Source organism: Felis catus, chromosome F2, assembly GCF_018350175.1.
Source record: "Felis catus isolate Fca126 chromosome F2, F.catus_Fca126_mat1.0, whole genome shotgun sequence".
NCBI lineage: Eukaryota > Metazoa > Chordata > Mammalia > Carnivora > Felidae > Felis > Felis catus.
The window spans coordinates 38242764-38264035 of record NC_058385.1 but is presented as its reverse complement, the minus strand read 5'-3'; the positions used below and the strand labels follow the sequence as shown (position 1 = coordinate 38264035).

Sequence of the window (21272 nt, the reverse complement as noted above, 5' to 3'; positions counted from 1 at the left end):
CAGGCTCCAGGCTCCGAACTGTCAGCACAGAGCCCGACGCGGGGCTTGAACTTACAAACTGCAAGATCATGACCTGAGCTGAAGTTGGATGCTTAGCTGACTGAGTCACCCAGAGGCCCCTCTACTCCTAAATATTTTAGTGTGAATTTCCTTAAAAAAAAAAAAAAAAAAAAAAAAAAAAAAAGGACAGTCACTTATACAATCATAGTACAGTTATCAAATGCAGGAAATTAACATTAACACAGTGCTATTATCTGATCTTTGGACCTAACTCATATTTGCTCAATGGTTCCATTAGAAAACAAACAAACAAACAAACAAACAAACAAACAAAACACATGGTCCAGGAGTGAATCCAGAATTGCATATCATATTTGATGTCATGTCTCTTTAATTTCCCTTAATCTGAAATGTAGTCTTTCTTTGTCTTGTACTGCCTTGATATTTTCAAAAAGTACAGGCAAGATGTTTTGTAGAATGTTCCACAGTTTGGGTTTGTCTGGTATTCCCTCATGACTGGATTCAGGTTGTACATTTTTTGGCAGGCATGCCCAAGAGAGTGATGTTCTAGTCCTTCCATTGCTTCATAGGTTATTTACTTTAACAGGCCTGAGTCCTAGTGTTGAAAGGATTGTTTTCTTTGGTGTTTATTCTTGCTTTTACATTTACTGTAAAGTTAAAAAGACGTTAACATTAAGAGTTATTGCAGGTTGTTTGTTTTTAAGCTAAAAGATGTAATAAAATGATCACTTCTTATATTCCAGGCAGTCAAGTTCAAATTTATCATACACTCCTCTTTGCCCACTATTCTTAATGAGCTCACTCTTCCCAGACAGGTGCAAGAAACTAGTGAATGTTTGTACCTGGTGAGACAGATAGATGACTTTGTCTTGTCCTAAAACTTTAAAGGGAAAACAATTTTTGTTGTGCACTTAAATTTTCTTCTCATATTGAAAGGGCAGTGCATGCGAACTTTGAAATACGCCCTTCACAATTAAATTTCTGCAGCCCCCAGACTTCATAGAGTGCTTGCCAACATCTGAGCTATTTAAAACCACTTATGATGCACTTTTCCTTAACCTGTACTTTGATAGCACTATGGGGAGCCTACATTTTTAAGGAATCATTTCCTTTTTATACATAAACAAGCTTTGGCAATCTGTCCTTTGGTTAATTTGCTGTGTTTGCATTTTCTTCCCTTATCTAGCCAATCAAAAACCCCCCAACAGGGAAGAAATATGTTAGATGCCCTTGTAATTGTCTCCTCATTTGTAAGGACACATCTCGGCGAATAGGATGTCCGAGACCTAACTGGTAAGAGATAAACATTCATTCATTCATTCATTCGTTCATTCAACTAGTATTTATTAAAGGCTTATTATGTGCCAGGCTTTGTTCTAGAGTCTTTGTCCTCAAAGTAATTACAGGAGTTAGATTATTATTTTCCCTTTGTAAAGGAATGATATGATTAGTTTGAAATTAATGGTCACAAGTATTTATAAGATATAATATTCTTGAATGAGCAATGAAAGATTTCTTGATATTATGTCAGTACTTAATGCAGTGTAATAAATTAGTGACTCATGAAACTTATTTAAAAATAACCACTTATCCTCATTGTTATGTATATAGTGAAGTTATTAGGAACACTTGTAATAAGGATATTTATGAGATCTCTAGTTGCAACCTGTATTCACACTGGTATTATATGAGTGAATGGAATAAACCCATTCTGTAATGCATGTAGTCAAATGTTTAAATAGTTGTAATAAAGGTGTTTCTAAAAATACTATTTGTAAGCCATTTCAAACCCCTGTTTCATCAGTGAAGGGAGGTGGCACCCAACTGTAATGTATATATGAGTGATTAAGATCAACTCAAATAAAGATGTTCCAAAGGGAAAAAAATAAATAAAAGTAACCGCCTAGTTTACCTTTGATGAAATTCATCTTAATCTGGAAGTGTTTTAGTCATCATTGTGTACCTTACCATGTGCTATACTGGTCTTTGCTGAACATACTCTATGCAGTAAATTCTGGAGCTATTTGCCCATATCAAATGCCATTATAGATGTGCCCAGATCGGAGTCTATCAAGACTTTACCTGTGTTTTTTCTGTGATTTCTGGCTCTTTGACCTTTCTATGAATCATTTGCAACCCCATCTGATGGCAGGCGAGGGAAGAGAAAGAAGCCTTCTCATCTTCCTTTTTGTCCAACTGTGATTAAATAGACATCAAGGAATACCAACCTACTCAGAGAAATTTGGTTGTGACTCAGTACTTTGGTACCTTCATGGCACGCAACGTATTTATTGATATGGAATATTTTAACTTTTGTAGTTTTCTACAAAACTCAACTTGTGTTCCTAGATAGGGAATGATAAAAAGTATTTTCTGATTTGGACTTATAAGAACTTGAAAAAGGCAGTGAAATGGTTCCCAAGGTCATTGATTAGGAACTAACACTATAATACATGGTTTCCATCAAAAATATTAAAAACTCTCATTTTTTTTTTTTGCTTTTGAAGTATTGCTTATTACTACTTTCTGTGAATTTAGCTTTGAAGCCTGACAATTTATTTATTTTCAATGCTATATTCCATGTTTTTGGTCATATATTACAGGTTTTGCCCTCAGTCCATTTGTGGGATAATGACGTTGATTCATTTCTCTCTCCACAGTAGACGCATAATTAACCTTGGCCCAGTAATGCTTATTTCTGAAGAACAACCAGCTCAACCTGCATTGCCAGTCCAACCAGAAGGTACAAGGGTCGTGTGTGGGCATTGTGGAAACACATTCCTGGTAAGTAACCGGACATTTGTCACAGTGACATCAATCTGTAACATGTAGGTCACGATCACATAGATTTGACCACCGCTCATGGTCTTGTAGTTTTATCCAAGTGCACTTAATCAGAGGATTTGTGATTTCTAGATTCAAGAAAAATTCTTATTATAATTTATCAAAATTTTTTCTGCTTTTTAAAAAATTAAACTTGGAGTAAAGGGAGTTAACCCTGGTGTCCATAATTAGATAAACTACTGGGGAAAAAATAAGAAGTTATAAGTAGTTATAGGAATTCTTGTTCAACTAACTTTTGACTCTAACCCTAAGTTTGATTTTTTAATACATTTTTTTCAATGTTTATTTACTTTTGAGAGAGAGAGAGACTGAGTGGGGGAAGGGCAGAGAGAGAGGGAGACACAGAACCTGAAGCAGGTTCCAGGCTCCGAGCTGTCAGCACAGAACTTGACACAGGACTTGAACCCACAAACTTTGAGATCATGACCTGAGCCAAAGTCGGACGCTTAACCGACTGAGCCACCCAGGCACCCCTAAGTTTGATTTTTAAAAGTTAAGTTCATAATGCCTTGCCCTGTCAGGAAGGTTTTCTTTTGTTATTCAGCCCTCATAGGAGACAAAAAAATTTTCTTTAGGACCTAAGTATTAATGCAAACTTCCAGAGTGTAAGCCTGGGCAGGGCTGAGGTCACAGTGGTCTTCCACTGCAGGATAATCTAAGGGACGAACAGGTTTAAGCAAGTGTAGATGATTTGCATTTTTTTCCTTCTAATTTTTATTTTTAGTAGAGTAATTCATGTGCATAATTTCAATGTTAAATGGGATTGTAAAGCTTATAAGGAAAATAGTGATCATCCCCAAATACCATCCTCCAAATACTTCCCGCATTTCCAGCTGCTGTGCTGGTATTATGTACATGTGTTTAAATTGTTTGTTTACCCTTTTTTCTTTTTGATTTTAGATATTACCTATTACCCTGTACAATGCAGGTTGAGGATTTAGCACTCATAACATCCCTTCCCCCACTCATAGTCCTTTTCTCGATTCCGTGCTCCAGCTAGAGTTTTAATATTTTTTTCAATTAATGCTTAATGTTTATATTTTTTATGATTAGGTAAGTTATGTTCACAGCTTAGCCAAGCAATATATTATATTTTGGCACTGTATGACTTTTCAGATTTTTTTTGGATTTGTTAATAATTGTATATCCTCCTTTTGGGGCACCTGGCTGGCTCATTTGGTAGAGCATCTGACTCTTGATCTCAGAGTCATGAGTTTGAGCCCCACACTGGGTATAGAGATTACTTAAAAAAAAAAAAAAAAAGAATAATTGTCTCTCCTCCTTTTGAATTTAATTTTCTTTTTTTTTTTTTTAATTTTTTTTTTCAACGTTTTTTATTTATTTTTGGGACAGAGAGAGACAGAGCATGAACGGGGGAGGGGCAGAGAGAGAGGGAGACACAGAATCGGAAACAGGCTCCAGGCTCTGAGCCATCAGCCCAGAGCCCGACGCGGGGCTCGAACTCACGGACTGCGAGATCGTGACCTGGCTGAAGTCGGACGCTTAACCGATTGCGCCACCCAGGCGCCCCTTGAATTTAATTTTCTATTACAAATCATTACTTATTCCTATATTATTTTATAGAACTATAAAATTTCTATCAATATAGTCAGACACATCAGGGAATCTATTATTGAGGCTTCTTGCTACACAGCTGCCATTGTGGGATTTCCCTTCATCATTATCCTAGGAATTCCTTTTTTCTTTTCCTGTATTGGATCTCGTGCCTTCCTTACAGCTCTTGGTTTACTCCTTCATTTTGGTGAACTACATCCCCTCTTAGCTTTCTGAGAAAATATGCAAGGAAATAAATTTGAGACCTTCTACTTCTTAAACAGTTTTTAATCTAATCTCACATGTACTTTATAGTTTGTCTAGATGTAGAATTGTAGGTTGCTAATTGTTTCCTCTCAAAAATTTAAAAGGCTTTGCTCCACTATTAATGAAAAGTTCAACTACTGCCCTAATTCCATGTCCTTTCTATTTTTTCTCTTTATTTGCCTCTTTCTTCTTTCATTTTCTCCAGTGCTCTGAAATTGCATTGGAATATGTCTTAGGATGGAAAAAGAAGATGTGATACAGATACATACATACATACATGCACACTAGAATATTACGCAGCCTTTAGAAAGGATGAGATCTTACCATTTGTGACAACATGAGTGGACCTAGAGGGTATTATGCTAAGTGAAATAAGTCAGACTTAGAAAGACAAATACCATATAATTCCACTTATATGTGGAATCTAATGAACAAACAAAAAGTGGAGATCCATAAATATAAACACAGGGAACATACTGATGGTTGCCAGTGTAAGGGAGTGAGTGTTTGAAGGATAATGGGAGGTACAGGCTTCCAGTTACGGAATGAATAAGTCATGGAATAAAAGGACCAGCATAGGGAACGCAGCCAATGATATTGTAATAGTGTTGTATGATGACAGATGGTAGTTACACCTGTGGTGAGCATACCATAATATAAAGACTAGTTGAATCACTGTGTTGTTCACTCGAGAGATGTAACACTGTGTGTCAACTATACTCAAGTTAAAAAACATTTATAAAAAGAATGTGTCTTAGGGAGGATATGTTTGAATTCATTGTCTGGGTACTCAGTGGGCCCTCTTATGGTCTAGACTATTTTCTTTGTTCCCACTTTCTAGAACTCTTTAGATCACCTGAATTATTGACTCTTTTTTCTTTTTCTTACATTTTCTTTTAAGGTTTGGCTTTTTCTTTTACTTACTGGAACACTTTCCTGAATATATCTTCCAAAATTAATTCAAAATTTTAATTTCAGATTTTCTAACTTAATTTTTAATCTCAAAGACTTTTCCTGTGTTCTCTGGTTAGTTTTTCCTTTTTCTAAAGAGCATTCTCTTCTCTATGGCATCTTTCTGAAACTATTAGTTCTGTTTTTTTGTGAAGTATTTTTCTTCTTTATGCCTTGTCTCTGTTTTCTCCCCACCTTTTTTTTGTGGTAGAGATTTTACAGAAAAGTTCATTTATATTTGAGGGTCAGTCACTGATTGGAACCTCTATTCATGCAGCAGAGTTAAGATCTTTCTCCTTTCCTTCCTTCCTTCCCTCCTTCTTTCCTTCCTTCCCTCCTTTCTTCTTTCCCTCCTTCCCTCCTTCCCTCCTTCCTCCTTCTTCTACATCTTCCTCTTCTTTTTCTTCTCCCTCTCCCATTTTTTTGAACAACCGTCAACTCTTAATATCAAGAAGTCTTCTTGGAGGGCAAGTTTCTCTGGGGAAAAATCCTGCAGTTTCTTGTGAGTGATATGCCTGGGAGGCAGCATTTAGGAGTTAAAGGTAATGAGATGAAGGTCTCATCCACTGTTCAAACCGTAGACTTTAACTTGATTCCTTTCTTTTATTCTTGCCTTCTGCTATGGCAGGTGTTTCTAAGTTCACAAGCTCTCTTGTCCGGTTTCTTTTCAGAATAAATCACTCTTTTCTTGCATGTACCGGGAAGAGAGGGGTTTCCAGTTTTGTGGAGGGTAGGGAAGCATTTACAGGGGATACTGCTAGGAGCCCCACCTCGGAAAACACGTGGTAGCCCCAATACCTGAAACAGCTTGCTTTCCTTTGGCATATCTCTCTGCAGAAAGGCAAGTTTCAGCACCCCTTTCACTAAGCCAGCTCCAGGCTCCATGAGCGTTCCGTTGTTCAGAGATTTGGGGCCATCTCTCCTCGTTACCCTTATGGTATTATACTTTTTAAAATTCATTTACCACTATTTCAGTCAAGTTTAGGAAAAGAAATGGAAATGCATGCATCTGATTTAATTCATTTAATCAGAATTTCTAGGATACTTCTGATCTTGTAAGGAGAAGATAAATCTTCTTCCTTATATTTTATTCATTAAATCGGTGACTAAGTTGCTTAATTAGAAGGTATAGCTGGTGGGAGTAGTTAAAAAATTTCTTTTTGAAAATTACTACATAGGATAATACACTCTGTAGGTATTGATAGATATTGAGTGATTTGACTAAGTTAAATACATATTAAATATATTTATTATTTTCTTTCTTACATGTGAACAAATTATATTTTGAAATACCATTTAAAGATCTTCAAAACAGATTTCTTTTCAACTTGTTCAGTCAATTCCCTCCATAATTAGCTTACATTTGCATTTGCTCAGCTAAATTTTATTTTCTAAATCCTTGCCATGGATAATCTTTAGAACCACATTGTAAGTGAGCTGATTTCATTTGTTCAAATATAATTACTGAGTTCACGCCAGGCACTGGACTGCATAATGAAGGAACAGGAAGACACATTCCTTGCCCTCATGCAGTTTTATAATCTAATTGGAGAAGAAAGACAATTAAAACAAGAATTATATGAAATATGTTTAGGGTGTTTAGGCTAGAGTAGGAAATAACGGAGGGTTCTTCGCGCACCCACAGAAGTTCCCAGCCTAGAGGGAGCGAGTGACATTATGCTCAGAGTAATGAAAGCTTCAGTAGAGCTTTATAATTAATTCTGTGTGTAGGGATGCTATGTATAAAACGGAACATGGATTGCATGGAGGGAAAGGCTGAAGAGGGGCAAGACTAGATGTTTGACTTTTATTATTCAAAAAAAGTGATGATGATGGTTGGGGAATAGCGTAAAGATTTTGAGAGAGAATTAACGTGCTGATAATAGAGTAGATAAGGGAATGAGGAAAAAAGGAAATCAAAGACAACTCTTAGAAAGGTCATATTTAATTTTTTGAAATCACCTGGTATGAATCCAAGAGAGTGATCCAAATTGAGAGGTTAAAACACATGTATGTGACATGATTTTTAATACTTTAAAAAGTACTTTATGCATTTAGATATTTTCACACTAGAAGAAAACTACTAAAGTAATGAACAATTCAGAGACAAACTTCTAAAACTAGCTCTTTTTTATTTAATATTTAGTGTAGGCAAGTGAATCATATTAGCATATTAACACAGTGAATATGATTAAAAACCTTAATTCTTTAGCAGGAAAGGTGTTTTGAATTAATATGTGATATTTAAAGATGATTTAAAAATTCCTAGAAAACAATTTTTTGGTAATTAGAGTACACAGTACATACCTAATGGGGTGGCTCTTACTTTTGAGAGTTTCAGATTAATGAGAGCTACTCAGTGTTGTAAAAAATAAATAAACTGCTTAGGGCGCCTGGGTGGCTCAGTCGGTTGGGCGTCCGACCTCAGCTTAGGTCATGGTCTCATGGTTCATGGGTTCGAGCCCCACCTCAGGCTCCATGCTGACAGCTCAGAGCCTGGAGCCTGCTTCGGATTCTGTGTCTCTCTCTCTCTCTGTCCTTCCCCTGTTCTTGTGCTCTGTCTCTCTCTCAAAAATAAATAAACATTAAAAAAAAAGTTTAAATAAATAAACTGCAAATATCTTAATTCTGACTCAAGAACTTTGCCTTATCCTTATTATTATGCTGACCACAAATAGTCTTATGTCCTTTGTCATATGTCCTTTGTCCTTCAAGCTTTTAACCATTAGGATTCATTTACTTTTTCTCTACTTTGTTTCAGCTTGGCTTACAAGGCTTAGAAACAATTGAGATAAGTTACAAAGTTCAATAGCATTGAAAAGGAAATATGAAAATTTCGGGACAATGAAAACAAAGGGAAGAAAAAATAAGATAAATCATACATAAGGATATAAATATGTACAATATTTACTCCTGTACAGTTGTTAAAATTGATCTGAATTTTCGCTTTGAGACCTCTAGAGTCAATGAAGAGAGGAAAACATACTCTATTACAAGATATTCATGATTTTTTTAAAAAAGATCACATAGGAGAAGGTTTATTGGAATACTGTGACCTGAAAGAGAATTATTTCCATGGATTAAGCTAAAAGAACAATATAATGGACTATGTCCTCAACAACCTTCTGTTTATCATAACATCTTTTAATATCTCAGTGTTACAATGCTAAAGTTAAGTTTACTATGAATCCACAGTATTCCCACTATTTATTTCACAGCCTGGCTGGAACCATGGCCGTTGTTTAGAAAAGCTAGATTTGTATTTTCCAAAGTTTAGTCAATAGAACATTCATTTTGCAGGGTAATAATAGGTGTTATGTGAATAAAGAGTTCCATGGTCATTGGGAATTGCTAGGATAAAAAAAAAACTAAACAAATATTTTTTTATAGGTGTGTTTTTTTTTAAGTTTATTTATTTATTTTGAGGCGGGGAGGGATACAGGGAAGGAGAGAGAGACAGAGAGAGACAGAGAGAGAGAGAGAGAGAGAGAATTCCAAGCAGCCTCCTCACTGTCAGCACTGAGCTGGAGGTGGGGCTCGAACTCAGGACCCGTGAGATCATGACCTGAGCTGAAGTCAAGAGTCAGATGCCTAACCGACTTAGCTACCAGGTGCCCCTACGGGTATATTCTTTAGCACTTTTACCAGGCATCATTGTCAATATCCAGGAGGGAGTTTTAATGTAGTATTTATACACATTTTCTAAGCTTCAAATCATTTTGAGGGCATCATCTAGTCAGAGTACTGTTTGGAGGAACGTTGCTTGGAAAATAATTTTCCAGAAGAATAAAGGGAATACATAGCATTTAGCTAGCCCCTCATGAAAATAAAAGAAGTTTCTTAAGACACTGAACAGTGGAGTTTAATTTTGCATTTCCACGGGACAGGTGTTCTCTGTTGCTGATGAAAGGTAGGTCAAGATGCTTTGTCAACCAGTATCTGACTGTGGGCTGACACGCCTCAATACAAACTAACACAGTCTACAATATGTGCCTGAGTCATAAATGATGGTTCAACTTCGCTCTGATGTAGTACCTTCAGTCAGGGTAAGATTTTCCTTATTTGGTTATAGGACATACAGTTTGGTGCTGTAGCGGAGAGTAACAATAGTTTTAATTTGCGCCCTTCAAAGTAATGACACCGGTTGCCTGCTGTATCCAATAAAAAATAAAATCCAATAAGGTATTGTCAAATGATTCATTTTTAGCAGTGTAACTTTCTTGTGAGCCTTCTAAGGTTGATTAAAAATATATCTTGAGGAAACTGAGTTTACCTATTACATAGAATCGTTAGAAATAAGCCAAATATTGGAAGACCTTCGCTAAAAATGATTCGAGTTTTAGAGAAGTTGCCTTTAATTTTTCTGATAGAAGAAAGATAATTTTTTTTCCCTATTGAAGTTTTGGCAATACAATTCTAAGAGTGCAGAGGCTGCATCTGAGATAAAAGAACAGTAGTAAGTCAACTTCCTTTCAAAAGCACAAGTATTTGCATTCCCTTGAATAGGTTATGACAAAATCATTTCTAATAATAGATGATTTTCTGTTCTTAGTTTGCTGCATTTAAGTGAGTACTTGGAGATAACAAAACCCGATGTGTTAGGTTGCTGGCTGTATAATTTACTAATTACATAATAAAGTCTTACTTGTTTATCAGTTATAATTAAATTTACCATGCATAATCTGTGCTAAAATGAAGAACACTATAAAATGATAATACTGGACTAAATCACCTCCTTAGGTTGGTCATCTAGAATTCTGGAATTTCTATGCCAACACGTCAGCCTTCAGGCTTGGATTTTGAGTTCCTCTTCACTCAAGGGTTTCATAATTGCCTCATTGGCTGCTTTGGTTCTTTTAACTAGGAAAAACTTAAATTTGTTATTTATAAATAAAATTTGAAATGATGTTACAAGTTCAGTAGCTGTCCTAAAACTAACTATAAAAACATAAAAAAGCACTAATAAGATTTCTAGATTCTTCACTGCTCAATATTCTGTACAACTCTAGCAATCTTTGTTTATTAGCACATTAATTCTGGCATTTTTACTTAGAATAAGTTTTGTGGGGAGCACTTGCATGGCTCAGTTCGTTAAGTGACTGACTCTTGGTTTCGGCTCAGGTCATGATCTCACTGTCTGTGAGATCAAACCCCACACTGGGCTCTGCACCGTCAGAGATCCGCTCCCCCCACCCCCCACTTGCACATGTGCGTGCTTTCTCTCTCTCAACCTCCCTCTCAAAATAATTTTTTTTTTAAAAGTATAAGTTTTGCAGTAAGTTAACTTGTTACAAAATAAGTATGAAAGAAAGATTCACTGTTGCTTGCAAAAAAAAATATAGCCTTGGTGTGGCATTCCCAGATGTTGAAAAATAATGATTTTGAAAAGGGAATGAACATTCATGTAGTTTCATCTCTAGTTTGTTTATGTTGGGACTGTGTGTCCCTACCATGACTGAGAGATAATTTCAAGGCTAACTAACTTTCTTTGAGGTTTGAAATAAAAATGAAGAAAGAGACTAGGGAAACCCAGATATATTTGATCTTTTTTAACAGTTAATATTTTTTTAAGTTTTAAATTTTATTTATTTTTTTAATGTTTATTTTGAGAGAGAGGGAGAGAGGGAGGGAGGGAGGGAGAGAGAAAGAGAACGAGTGGGAGCGGGGCAGAGAGGGAGACACAGAATCCAACGCAGGCTCCAGGCTCTGAGGTGTTAGCACAGAGCCCAACATGGGGCTCGAACTCACCAACTGGGGAGATCATGACCTGAGCCGAAGTTGGACGCTCACCCGAATGAGCCACCCAGGTGCCCCAAAACTCAAGAATTTTTTAAAAATTAAAAAAACGTCATGCATCAAAGACTTTCTGAAAGTTATCTTCTATTGTGTGGAAAACATTTGGCTATATATAATTTATTGAAACCCTACTATACCTAGAATTGGAAAGTTATGAAAAGAGATAAGAGTGATTTGGAATCCTAAACAAAAATTAATTTTAATAAAAGATTAAGTTGTTTTGATGATAAAACTGAAGTACTTAAAGGAATTCTCCTAAAACTATAAAGGAAATAGACTTTGTAAGAAGGTATATAGAAAAGCAAGCAAAATGGAAGTTGAGAAAGACATTTTTTTTTTATTTTTTATTTTTCGAGAGAGTGTCATCAGGGAGGGGCAGAGAGAGAGGGAGACACAGCATCTGAAGCAGGCTCTAGGCTCCAACCAGTCGTCAGCACAGAGCCTAATGCAGGGCTCGAACCCACAAACCGTGAGACTTCGACTCATGACCTGAGTTGAAGTTGGATATTTAACTAATTGACTGAGCCACCCAGGTACCCCAAGGCATTTTTAAATATACATTTTGTAGTTAAGATTTACTTTAAACTTATATTGCACATTCTTTCAAAGACTTTCACCCGCTACCAGGAAACCATTTCAAGGATCTCAATAACAAGGAAGATAGCCCATTCTATTGCCTACATTTACAAGGGAAAAAATGTGCTGTAGAAAGACTGTATTTGTTACTTAGAATACGCACAGACAGAACCGAGAGCAGCCGCCTGACTTGAGTTCTCCCTCTACCTCCTTTGTTTAGTTTACTTACTTTGTGGGTTTCCCACATAAATAGATTATAAATAGCTGCATTCTAGTAATGAATTTAAATATTCATATATTTTGAAGGTTAGTCTTCAAGATTTAAAGGCAAAACATCTTTGAAGGTCCCTAAAATATGTTTTTATTCCTTGGGAGTGAACTGAGATATAAGGCTGAAAGAAATCATTCTAATTACAGCATTACATTCAGTTTTCATTGTGAAGCCAACCTAGATTGCGTCAAAGCCTTGGGCAAGTCATGGGAACTGTCGCAAAGGAGAGTCCCAAACTTTATTTTAAGGGACGGAAGAAGTGTTGGAGGGGGAAAGCGCCTATACCCCCAGAGAAGGGGGTTGCTTCTGCTGTGATCCCTGGTAACATTTGAACTAAGAGAAGCATCTTATCAGATTGGATAGTTTTCAGTTGTTTTTCTTTTCAATCTTTTCTTTTTATTTACAGTGGATGGAACTGAGGTTCAACACTCTGGCAAAATGCCCACACTGCAAAAAAATGTAAGTTTCTCTACCATTGGAAATGTTACTGGGAAGTTCTCGACAACAGTTTAAAGAGTTCAGAATTCTCACTTTGGTAGATTTTGATTTGCAGACATGCCGTGGGACAAATGCATGTTTCATATATTTATGCTTTTCAAAACTAAAAAAAGACATCTTTAAATTGATTAATATATTCTATTTTGAAATGAAAACGATTGGGCTCGATTATCACTCTCCAAAGGGAAATCAATTTCTAAGAAAGAAATTACTAAAATTGCCAGTAACCTGGTGAGGATTTGCAAATGTCCTGAGAGGTTATGATCTGTTGCAAATATTCTAAAATTTGTATTTAAAATATGGCTGTAATCTAGGAGAAACACCAAATGTTTGGGGGTTTATAATTAGGTAGTTGTTAGCTTTTTTTCATTTCCTATCTACTGAGATTATTCTCTGATAGCAGATTTTATATAATTATTTATCTGTCTTAACTATTCAGTCTATTTTCTCTATTCCTAAATAGTGTACCTAAGGAAATTAACAAAACGTAATATAAAAATGGGAAAAAAGTAGAAGATAGTTTGATCAAAGACATTTTATGGCAGCTGTGTTGGAGGTCCCCAAATCACCCCAAGATTCTGTGATTTTCTAGGAGTACTATTAGGAGTTAGTATATATTTGTACTCATAGCTATGATTTATTATACAAAGAAAAATGAATAAAAGAAAAGGCACATGGGACAACGTCTGAAGGAAACCACATGTAAGTTTCCAAGAGTCCTCTCCTAGGTGAGTCACACAGAAAGGGCTTAATGCCTCCAGCAGGGAATTGTTACAACACAGATGAAATATGACCTACCGGAGAAGCTCATTAGAGATTCAGTGTCCAAGGTTTTTATTGGAGCTGACCACACAGACACCTATTACATGGCACATAACCAAATTTCCAAACTCTCAGAAGGAAAGCATTCATTATTCAGCATAAACCATATTGTTTGCACAAACAATTTAGGCACGGTAAGCCATTCTTATCAGTTAGGGAATTGTGGGAACATTTTAGAAATTTAGGTTCACAGATGCTAGCCAAGGGTCCCATCTTGAAAGCAGACCTTTCAAAGGAGAGCTATCTCAGGCTTGCTATACATTGACTCTTCCTGCACAGTATTTATTTTGATAACAAAATTTTAATTTGAAAATTATTGTTGTCCACTTATGTGTGTGAATTGTAACTTAAGCTAAGGAAATGAAACTGCAGTGTTTTGACAGGTCAGGTTTTTTTTAATAAAAAAATTTTTTTTAATGTTTATTTTTTTGAGAGTGAGAGAGACAGAGTGCAAGCAGAGGAGAGGCAGAATCTGAAACAGGCTCCAGGCTCTGAGCTGTCAGCACAGATCCCGATGTGGGGCTCGAACTCACAAACCGTGAGGTCATGACCTGAGCTGAAGTCAGACGCTTAACTGACTGAGCCACCCAGGCACCCCAACAGGTCAACTTTTAACATTGAAAATATGGGTTCATAGTTTAATTGGTGTGGTCCCTAGTTTGATATAAAAACCGTATCTATTTTGAGGAAATCCTAAGAATGATTTCTAGGAGAAAAGAATTGAAGTGTCTGAATAGAATGTGTGTAATAAAATCTATTTATCTCTGCTAGATCTAATTCCAACTCAATATAGCCCCATAAGGATAACTTTTTACAGCATATTTCTAGCTTCAAAGGAACAGATACTTCCTTTTTTATTTGTGAAATTAATCAACTGAATTCTTAACTTTGTTGAATCCAGTAGAAGTCTGTATGCGGAGAGGCAAAGTGGATAAACCCAATAAGCACACAGAAAAATATATACTTTAGAGACACTCCCCACACATGTACGTGAATATGTATGTGAATGATCCAGATTTCTTTTTTTTTTTTAATGTTTATTTATTTTTGAGAGAGAGAGAGAGAGAGAGAGAGAGAGAGAGAGTGAGTGGGGGAGGGACAGAGAGTGGGAGACACAGAAACCAAAACAGGCTCCAGGCTCCAAGCTGTCAGCCCGGAGCCCAATATGGGGCTTGAACTCACAAACCATGAGATCATGACCTGAGCCAAAGTCGGACGCTTAACCGACTGAGCCGCCCAGGTGCCCCTGAATGATGCAGATTTCTGAGTGTTATTTCTGTTTCCACAAAAAGGAAAATATTAAATTGCAAACTGTCTTCACCAAGATCACTAAAAGTTCTGTGGAAAATAAAAAGCAGAAACCTTTTGTGATTAGCAGATGTATGCTAAGTACAGTGATGGTTACTTTATATACAGAGATACCCGAACTGTAATCCTTTCAGCAATCCTGGAATGCAGGAATTATTATCCTCATTTTACAGATGAGGAACTGTTAGAGAGGTTAAGGATTTTGCTCAAATGACTTGGGTAATTATTTTAGAACAGTGGCAATATTTTGCTGATAATAAAGAAGTATTGAATGTCTAGATAGTCTACGGTTAAAATATCACAAGACAGTGTATTAATGTTAAGAAGAATTTATATCAATTACTTAAGGAACAACTTGCATAGACATTTCACATGGAGTAAGTCTGCTTAAATATCATTCTTAAAGGAACATTTATGGAATTGGGATCACATGCTAACCATGGGAGGACTCAGGACATCCGTTACTCATTTGAGTAAAGATACTGCTGTCACATGAACACTCATGGCTTGTTGTCTACATTTTCTTTTCCCTTGGAATGTTTTTCTTCGTAACAAAATGATGAGACATCTGTTGCGATACGATTCTAAGGAATATTGTTTCTTTAAACACAAATATAAAATACCCTAAAACTATTTTTAAGTTCTAGGAGTTATAAATCATCACTAGGAAACCCTCACAGAACATGCGCAGGAAAGCTTCCCCCAGGGGCCTCCAGAGACCAAGAAGCGTTTTTTCATGTCACTGTTTCTTACTCATGCAGTGAGTGGGGCTGTTGTAGCCGAAGGTGAGGTTGCTCTTTCTGGTGGGCGGCTTGTGGCCACTGCGGGACAGGAGCTGTAGTCCTAGCCCTCTGAGAGTCCTACTCGTACCCTATCATTATAACCGTCCTCAGGCTGGTAGAGACGGTTTAGTCCACGGTGATTATCACTGAATATCACTGTCTCAGTGATGTACTCCTTTGTGGATCACCTCCTGACGTTTTAAATAGTGGTGGACTCTTACTCTCTTTCATTTTGCTGTTTAGTGCTTTCTTTTATAATTCTCCGTGAATTCAGTAAACAGTCCTGCACCAGGTACTGGGCGCTTGAAATAAAAGATACAACCTTGCCTTCGGGGAACTTATTCCTGTGGGTATAGGGAAGAGAATAGACAACTAGAGTAAAGTTTTTTAAGTGCTTTGGAAGAGATACACCCTGCCTTTTCTGTTCTCAGGAGCCCTCCCCCCAGATTGGAGGGAAAGGGAACTTAAGACTTCCAGGAGGGGGGTATATGAAGTAAGTCATTCAAGATGAGTGGGAATGATGTGAAAGAGACTGCAGGATGCTTCCTTGTAGAAGGAGCTACCTGTGCAGAGGCACAGTGGAGTCAAAGTGTAGACGTGGTATTAAGGAAATGGAATAAATAGGATTGAATGTGAAGGTATAAAAGAGAGATTGCGCTGAAGGATGGCTTTATATCTGAGGGGCTATAGAACCACTCACTAAGATGGGGAATCTAGCATCTAGAAGAACTAGGTCTGGAAGAAAGATGCTACATTCATTTTGAACATATTAGATACAAAGACAGTCTAGGTTTGCCAGATTGACTAAGTCTTCATCCCTTGAACTTCAGAGCCATCCACTTTTCAAACTACTGATCCTGGATCAATATGGCCATGGCTTCTCCCTTCCTTTGCCAAGATAACTGACAGCTGAAAGAATTCTGTGTTGGTTATCTTTTTGCAAAAGTATAGCTTTACACTTCAACAAAACCCTGGCTTAATACTCCGGTTGGAAGTGTCCCTCATTAACTCCCTCTTCCGTTCTCCAAAATAATGGTCTCCAGATTTTTACTGTTCCTCTTAGGCTCCCATCCCTCACGCTACTACTCTCGCAGGCTCAGCAGATGAGTCGCCTTCTGTCTCCGATATGATTGAACCTATCTGTGAACTCCCTCGTCTTCGCACTGCCTGCCTGTACACTGTGTGCCCTTCATTTCCTCTTCACACAGGGAGGGGGTCTCTTCCTCTCCATGCTTTTCCCTTCCCTTAATCACGGCACCCATTCGCTCTGGAGTGAAGTGCAGTTAGCCATCATCCCCACTAGGCCACTGAATTTGTTCTGATATAATTCACATCGCCGTTGCAAATTCTAATAGGTCTGTTCAGTCCCCATCCTGTTTGTTTTCTCTGTAGTGAGTATTTGGTTCTTGTTGATCATCTTCTTTTTTTCCTTACAATTTGTTCTTTGCGTGAAGTCCAGGTACCACTGTTTCCTGGTTTCCTCCCATTTCTGAAAACATTGCTCTCTGTTGACTTTACTTTCTCTTCCAAGTTGTTAAATATTGCTCTTCTCGTGGGTTGCAACTTGACTACACTGTATCCTGGTTTTCTCATAGTTTCTTCTGCCATTTGTATACCATGAAATCGCAACCAAAATGCCACTGAATCACCCCAGATCTCTCTTTGGAGCTTCGGATATAGACCTACAATCTGTATTCGCTATTTTCCCTGTAGTTATTTCAACCTGGGTGTCCACAGGCATCTCAAATGGTCATATCCAACTTCCTTACCCCACTCTACTAAGTTTCCTTGTATGTTGGTGAGTATATTATACTAATGGATGTTATCCCGTCTGCCCAGCTGACCACGCCAGAAATCCGAATGTATCTTTACTCTCCATATCCAAATGGAAGCAATTCTGTTCCCTGTCAATTCTGTCTCTTGACATTTCAGTTCTGTTCTCTTATTCTCACTATTCTTGCTTGAGTTCATGCATTTAAGGTCCCTCTCCAGGACTGTGATCATAGCTTTGTAATTTATCTCTTGGCCTTCAGTCTCGCTGTTCTCTATCCATCTATTAGAGAATGACCCCAGATACAAATGTGATTTTAAACTCTTTGTCTTCACATGTTTTCGTAGCTCCGAAATTCACGGTCATGGCATATAGTTGTGCAAGTTGTATACTTCACAACGAGGTGCTGTTTTCATTGTTATCCTAGGTTTGTCTATATATGTGGCATATAAACTATCCTGAGGAAGGATATATTCTACTTATCGACGTAAATGCACCGTATGGATTGTTATAGGATAGGCCCATTGCCTAAAATCCAAAATCAAACTCCAATTTTCTTAGCAAGGTTTAGGTATTTGCCTCCAGGTTTAGGTATTTGCCTGACTTCCCTAGTGTTATCTTTATTATGCACCTTTACACACAACCCACTATGGGCCAACTTCAACAAATTCTATAAATATACAATAGAGTTTCTTGCTTCTGTCCCTAATCCTCATTCTGCTAGGCCTGGGATGACCTGGCTAGTCCCTTTCTCATTATTATAAATCTGGAAAATCCCTACCTAACTTTACATATTAGCTCATACAGCCCTTGCTTCCGCTGCTCTCTTCTCCTACTCTCCTACAGAAACCTTCTCCAGAAGAAAGGTTATTCTGCTGCTTATTTTTTTTTTTTAATTTTTTTTCAATGTTTATTTATTTTTGGGACAGAGAGAGACAGAGCATGAACGGGGGAGGGGCAGAGAGAGAGGGAGACACAGAATCGGAAACAGGCTTCAGGCTCTGAGCCATCAGCCCAGAGCCCGACGCGGGGCTCGAACTCATGGACCGCGAGATCGTGACCTGGCTGAAGTCGGACGCTTAACCGACTGCGCCACCCAGGCGCCCCTCTGCTGCTTATTTTTGAACAAAATTCTTACTTTGTTCATACCTGAACAATGCCACTGTTACCTGCTAAAATGACTTACTTACTTTCTCATCTATCCACATCTTATCCCGTCCTTAAGCCTCACCTAATAAAACCTTCCCTGGTGACTTCCTCTGAAAATTGTGCTGTAAATAACATTGCTTGGCATCACCTTCATTTTCTACATGTTCTTTATACTGCTCGTGGCCCATAAGGGGGATATTGTGAAGGGGAAGGTTAATAATTTGAAGAGTGAATAGTTACATGTTTGGGAAGTATTACATGACCTTTTCCTTTTGGGAGATTCAGTGTCCATATTTTGCATATTAGAGTCTCTTGACTTTCACATTCAGTAAAATGAAAGACTAGTTAATAATTATACCAAACATCCTTTTAAAGGCATAGCTCAGTTCCTATGAAAGTTAAGAAAATACCTAGGGACCAGTAATAAGGAGGAAATGGCAATCAGGATTGTCATTTCGAATATCCTGAGAGTATTTGCCAATAGTAGGGGTCCACAGCCTTGGGTTTCCATGTTCAGATGAAGAACAAGAGAAAGGCCTTGGCCTTGCAGAAAGTGGAGAATTGGAATACCATCTTTTGTCCCCAGAGAAAGTCCTTCATGGTCCATGAAAAGAGTAGTCAGGAAAAAAATCCACCAGGAAAGGAATATTACAAAGTAGAGGTTTTAGAAGAACAATGACTTTGAGCCTTATATTTTACTCTTTTATATGGTCTAGGAAAACCCAGTCCCAGAAATCAACTTAAAGTGGTTTAGGGTTTGCCTCATTCTAGGGAGCCTAAGAAAGACAAGTGAAAATTCTCTGTGGATGAAGCCAGCCCTAAACCATTCTTATGGCTTTCTTACATTAAGATTACCAAAATAAATTTTTCAACAAAATTTACCAACCACGTGAGGAAACAAGGTCCTATAAGCAGAATCAGCATCAATAATAAACAGTATAATTAGACTCCCAAGGACTTCACATACAATTATTAGTTATAGAATGTGTTATAACCATGTGTAAAATGTTTAAGAAAATAGAAATTAGAAAACAGATAGTCTATAAAAAAATGAACAAGCACACACTTGAACCTGTACTCAAATTTGCATAACAACTTTATTCTTTATAGACCCCAATTGGGAACAACCCAGATGTCCTTCCATGGGTGAATGGTTATACAAACTGTGGTACTTCCCTACCTTGAAATACTACTTAGCAATGAAAGGAATGAGCTAATTGACACATACAACAGCTTGCATGAATCTTGAGGAATTTATGTTGAGTGAAAGAAAAAAAAGTCCCACCAGGTTGCCTACAGTATGATTCCATTTATGTAACATTTGAAATGGTGAAATTTTAGAAATGGAGAACAGATTAGTGAGTACAGACAATAGGCAGGTGGGAGGGATGTGGGTATGGTTATGAAAGGGTCTTTGTAGTGTTGGAACTGTTCCGTATGTTGACTGTGGTAATGGATACTTAAACCCACACATGTGATAAGATTGTGTAGAATTAAACACACACATACACAAATGAGTATAGGTAAAGAAGGAAATCTGAGTATCAGTGGATTGTATCAGTCTCAATATCCTCGTCATAGATACTGTACTGTAGTTTGCCAGATGTTACCACTGGATACATAGCACCAAAAATGCATGTGATCTCTCTATATTATTTTCTTACAACTGCTTATGGATCTACAGTTGTCTTAATATAAAACATTTACCTAACAAAAGCAACAACCAGGTAGATTTAAAAGAAACAATAAAACATACAGAAATTGAAAGTTACAGAAATTAAAATGCAGTAGACAGGTTAAGCAGAAGATTAAGCTGAAAGCAACGTTGTAGATTAGAAGATAGAGATAAGGAAATTACCCAGAATCCATCAGGGACACAGAGGTGACAGTAATATTAGGAGAAATATATATGAGAACATTCAAAATATATCTGAAGGCAAAAACAGAGAATGAGATGGGTGGGGCATTTTGAAGAGCTAATCCCTGAAGATTTTCAGATCTATGAAAGGTACAAGCCTTTGGATTTGAAGAGAAAAATGAAATCCATGCAAAATGAGCAAATGCATTATAGTGAAATTGCAGAAAACCTAAGATACATAGAAAATATTAAAATCAAAGAAAGAAAAGAGAGATTTTTTTTTTGAGATTTAATTTTTTTAAAGTAATCTTCACACCCAATGTGGGGCTTGAACTCACACACCTAAGATCGAAAGTCTCATGCTCCACCATCTGAGCGAGTTGCCCAAGACAGATTTTTACTATAAAAAGGATGACAGTTTTGCCCACAAATAATCTCAACAGCAACAATGGAAGCCAAAAAATAAATTTAAAAATACTTCATTAAGAGAAATCAACTATCAAACTGGTATTCTAGAACTATCTAAACCATAACAGAATAATGGAGGCAAAATAAAAGTGTTTTCAAATGCAGAACCAATGAACCAACCAACAACAACAAAAAATCCAGAACATTTACTATCTTGATATCCTCACTGAAGAAACTGCTAAAAAGTAATTTAGGGAAAATGGAAAAATATCCCAGAAGATGGTTCTACAAGGCAAGAAGAAAAGGTAAATGAAGACATTGTAAACAGCCATAAAGAATGTTGAATAAAATAGGAAAAATAACAGTAATGGTAATATTAATGCTGATTAATTTATA

At 37.1% G+C, this 21272-nt stretch overlaps 1 protein-coding gene across 5 annotated transcripts in view; it reads left to right on the top strand.

Moving 5' to 3' along the window:
* PIP4P2 (phosphatidylinositol-4,5-bisphosphate 4-phosphatase 2) overlaps positions 1–21272 on the top strand; it is a 54741-nt gene that overhangs the window by 25386 nt on the left and 8083 nt on the right. For all 5 annotated transcript variants that reach the window (XM_019822876.3, XM_023248152.2, XM_023248155.2 and 2 more), the window contains 3 exons: positions 1208–1314; positions 2682–2805; positions 12687–12739. In XM_019822876.3, the coding sequence (XP_019678435.1) occupies positions 1208–1314; positions 2682–2805; positions 12687–12739 (284 nt within the window). The remainder of the gene's footprint in view (positions 1–1207; positions 1315–2681; positions 2806–12686; positions 12740–21272) is intronic.